The 4,900-nt window shown below is 46.4% G+C and overlaps 1 protein-coding gene across 1 annotated transcript; it reads right to left on the bottom strand.

Annotated features, from left to right (window-relative positions):
- Window positions 1-1,960: 1,960 nt before the first annotated feature.
- Window positions 1,961-2,884, bottom strand: LOC136633529 (olfactory receptor 1M1-like). The gene has a single exon (XM_066609290.1). The coding sequence runs from the start codon at window positions 2,882-2,884 to the stop codon at window positions 1,961-1,963; it is 924 nt and encodes a 307-aa protein (XP_066465387.1).
- Window positions 2,885-4,900: the final 2,016 nt, after the last annotated feature.

Here is a 4,900-nt window from a genome sequence, read left to right as displayed (position 1 = left end):
AACGTTAAAAAAAAACAGACGCAACCAGCTACGTTTTACTGCAGGCTTGCGCCAATTTTTTTCCTGCATGGGAAATCCCTGATCTGCTGGAGCCAATAACTTTGCATCACTGCAGTTCTCTGACACATTTGAAGGGCCACAACACAGTTATTAAACTTAGTAGTGTTCATTGAATACACGCAGTGTGGCTTGTCCTTTGAAAAACAAGGGAAAAAATTGTATTTTGGCTGCAGGCTTGCGCCACTTTCTTTCCTGCCTGGGAAATCAAATCACTGGTAATACACCATGCTGAGGGGTAGGGGTAGGCCTATAGGACGTGGACGCGGGCGAGGACGCGGAGGCCCAAGTCAGGGTGTGGGCACAGGCTGAGCCAGTGTGGTGGCCAGGGGTAGAGGCAGGGCCAGACCGAATAATCCACCAACTGTTTCCCAAAGCTCCCCCTCGCGCCATGCCACCCTGCACAGGTCAAGGTGCTCTACGGTGTGGCAGTTTTTCACAGAGACGCCTGACGACCGACGAACAGTGGTGTGCAACCTTTGTCGCGCCAAGATCAGCTGGGGAGGCACCACCAACAGCATGCGCAGGCATATGATGGCCAAGCACCCCACAAGGTGGGACGATGCCCGTTCACCGCCTCCGGTTTGCACCACTGCCTCTCCCCCTGTGCCCCAACCTGCCACTGAGATCCAACCCCCCTCTGAGGACACAGGCACTACCGTCTCCTGGCCTGCACCCACACCCTCACCTCCGCTGTCCTCGGCCCCATCCAGCAATGTCTCTCAGCGTAGCGTCCAGACGTCGCTAGCGCCACAGTTTGAGCGCAAGCGCAAGTACGACGCCACGCGCCCGCACGCTCAAGCGTTAAACGTGCACATTGCAAAATTGATCAGCCTAGAGATGCTGCCGTATAGGCTTGTGGAAACGGAGGCTTTCAAAAGCATGATGGCGGCGGCGGCCCCGCGCTACTCAGTTCCCAGTCGCCACTACTTTTCCCGATGTGCCGTCCCAGGCCTGCACGACCACGTCTCCCGCAACATTGTACGCGCCCTCACCAACGCGGTTACTGCCAAGGTCCACTTAACAGACACGTGGACAAGCACAGGCGGGCAGGGCCACTATATCTCCCTGACGGCACATTGGGTGAATTTAGTGGAGGCTGGGACAGAGTCAGAGCCTGGGACCGCTCACGTCCTACCCACCCCCAGACATCAGACTGAATGGAGCGGTGGCTGTGCCTACTCTACTGTTTCGTTCATTCTCAATGGGATTGCTGGAGATACCGTAGGGGAGCGCTTGTACTCAGCTATTTCCATCAGCCCCATTGAAACAAGTGGAGCAGCAGAGCACATGCGCTACCACCGCTCCATTCAATCTGATGTTACTGCAGGTCGCAGCAGTGATCCCAAAGTGACAAGAAGAGGAGTATATGGGACTTCTGTTGTCAGGATTGATTGGTGTTTCAGACTTTTGTTAGCCATCCATTATGCAATGTCTAAGTGATAAAATTCAGTCATATATTCAAGAATGTTTCCATTACCGTCGGTGAGCACATGCCTCGAAATAACGTAGAAACCATTAGAAAAAACATCTAATTATAAAGCACATTTAAAGGGAATCTTTCACCTATAAGCTAAGCTTATGGGCTGAAGGTAGATGACCCATGGAGTCCGGGGATTTAAGTTTTATACATACCTCCCCAGTCTTTCCTTCCCACCCATCCTCGTGTCGGTGCTTGAGGTCGTCATTCAATGCATTAACACCGTAGGAACGGGGGAGGTCAGTATAAAACTTACTTTCCCAGCCTCCATGGGTCACCTACCTTCAGCCTATAAGCTTAGCTTATAGGACTGGAGACGGTTCCAAGACATTTTTGTCCCAAGACTAAAGGGTCGCTTTAAGCTTCATTCACATGGCCCTTTACTTCTTGTTCTTACTATTTCTACAAATAAAATTTTTTTTTTCATTTTGAGCAAGCCATCTTCACAAACGTCATTTTGATCTCTTGGTTTCGCAACGTGTATATTAAGGGGTTAAGGAAGGGCGTGACGACTGTGTACATTAGCGACAGAACTTTTAAGGTGATCACTGCGCGTCCCGATGCCGGCACCAAATACATAGCAATAAGCGACGTGTAGAATATGGAGACGACCGAGAGATGAGAGCTGCAGGTAGAGAACGCCTTCTGCCGTCCTGTCACTGTAGGGATCTTCATGATGATGGTCGAAATACAGACATAGCTAACAATGATGGCCATAAAAGGTAACAGGGTCACCGGAGCCGTCAGGAGGAGGTCAATGGTTCTCAGTATTTGAGTGTCAGAGCAGGAAAGTTGGAGTATAGGCACAAAGTCACAGAAGAAATGGTCAATGATGTTCTCACCACAGAAGTCCAGTCTAGACATCAGAATCGCAATGATCAATGTAATAGAAAAGCTCAGACCCCAAGAACCAAACACCAGGTTGTTCCTCAGCCTTATGCCCATGATTGGTATATAGGTCAGGGGGTGACAGATCGCCAGGTATCGATCATAAGACATGACCGTCAGAAGGAGACATTCAGTGCCGGTGGAGGCACCAAAGAGCTGGAACTGGGCGATACATTCAGGGAATGACATGGTTCTGCCATTCCTCAAGATGATGTGGAGAAGGTTGGGCACAATGTCAGCAGTGAGGAGCATGTCACATAGAGAAAGGTGGCAGAGAAAGAAGTACATGGGGGAGTCTAGGAGGTGACTGGAGGACACAAGAACTATAATCATGATGTTCCCAATCAAACACAGGACATAAACCAGCAAACACAACAAGAACAGAGGGGCCTGAAGAACATGGAGATCCCCAAAGCCGATAAGGAAGAATTCAATGACAAGTGTATGGTTCCTCTTCATCCTCAGTTCTTATACAAGAAACATCACAATTGTCAATTAACACCTGAGATTGTAACTCTAGCAGGCGAATGACTGAGGAGATCACTGCGGTCACATGGAGCACATGGCATGTAGACAGCTGCTGCCGAGTTAACCTTGGATGATAATGATGTTCTCGGTGTCCATCTCTAAACAATAAAACATTCAGATAATCGTCCATAGAGTGAGTGAACCCTACGTATGTCATATAATGGCTCAATGCAATGTCTATAGAACATTTTCTGGTTTGCATTTACAGTTTCAAGAAAAAATAAGTGAACCCTTTGGAATTACCTGGATTTCTGTGATGGTTACTAATAAAATGTGGTCTGATTGTTATCTAAGTCGCAATCAGAGACAAGCACATTTTAATTAATCTAATAACCCACAAATAGGTGTACATTTCAGGTCTTTTATTGAGCATATTGAATAAACGTCCACAATGCAAGAAGAAAAAGTGTTAGTGACCTCTCCAAAAGGGGATAAAATTGGAGGTGTGGGTTTAACAGGTGTTTTGCCCATTAAATGAAGGCACACAATGCCTGGTTACTGGTAAATCTGTTCTTCTATAGGAACATTGGTTCATGTGAACCATGCCTCAATTCAAACCACTTTCAGACTTGAGAAGATGTGTTATAGAGATGAATAGTTGAAAAAGACTACACAAGCATCACTAAAGAGCTGGGGGTACATCAATCCAGGGTTAGATAAATTATCCACAAATTGAGAAAATTCAGGACTGTTAGCCTCTCTAGGGGTGGGAAACCTGGTAAGATCACTCCAATAGCACAACAGGTAATCCTGCAAGAAGTGACAAATAACCCAAGGGTAACAGCAAAGGGCAAAAACCTCTATTCATGTGTCCTCTATTAGGAAAGCACTGAACAATAATGGTAATCATTGAAGGACATAAAGGAAGTTGCTACTCTCCAAAAAAATATTGTGGCCCATCTCAAAATTTGTTCAAGACGCTTGGATTAGGTTTGTTTGGTTTGTGGATAAATTTTTTTTTCATCTTAGTAGATGACTTTACATTACTGACTAATAGGCTTTAGCTGCAGAAAGAAACGTCTCTGAGTACTGATACATGAAGAGCTGATGTCAAGTAAAGCTGTTCCATTGGCAAATTGTTACTATTCTATTCAAGCACATATGTATGAGGCCACTTTCACATGAGCAATGCAATGCATGGACGGGAGAAAGCCGCGACCAAGTTGCAGCTAAATCTTGCGTTTTCTTGCCTATTCATACAACCGGGTGCGGAGTGTAGACGCAGCAGCCCAGCATCCTTGCGGCTGGGGAGAAATCTTTCAACTGGCTGCTAAACTCACTCCTCCTCACTTTGCTGGCAGCTCCCATAGGCTTATATGGGAGCTGCTGGCTAATCGCGGCCAAAAGATACGGTAAGACCTATCTTTTTCGGCCACATGTAAAATCGGCGGTCGAATTCGGCCGCGGATGGGCTATTTACTTTGACTGTCCGATTTTGCATGGCTGAACATTGCCCATCTGGATGAATGCATTGAATCCAATGTTTCAGATGGTCATGTTTTTCGGCCGACGTTTTTAGGTGGCTAAATAGCTGCGTAAAAACGCTGGTGTGAATAAGGCCTAATATAGAGAGATGTTGCCTGATCTGAATTGAGGAAGAACCTAGTGCACATTAGCTACATCTTCATGCCATGCATGATGTGAACAGTATATGGCTCCCCACTAACCAAAGGCATCATCCGTCTCTCCTACAAGGAATCTAGGGTGTCAAACAAAGAATAGGGGGACATGGAGATGGTAGCAGGAACACAAAATACAATCATTTAAGAATACTCATCATCAAGTGTCGGGAAGCGCTGGGATCTATTGATTTAGATGTAGCACCTTGTGTGTCTGTTGACTTCCCCTCAATTGACTGTTAACCTACATCTTTAATCATCTTACGATCCACCATCCAGGTAAACATGATTATATTTTAGATGGCTGTGCTGAGCAAAGATCATGTCC

This window comes from Eleutherodactylus coqui, chromosome 6 (genome assembly GCF_035609145.1).
Source record: "Eleutherodactylus coqui strain aEleCoq1 chromosome 6, aEleCoq1.hap1, whole genome shotgun sequence".
Lineage (NCBI taxonomy): Eukaryota > Metazoa > Chordata > Amphibia > Anura > Eleutherodactylidae > Eleutherodactylus > Eleutherodactylus coqui.
Note: the sequence above shows the minus strand (reverse complement) of the source record. Positions and strands in the feature narration are given on the sequence as shown.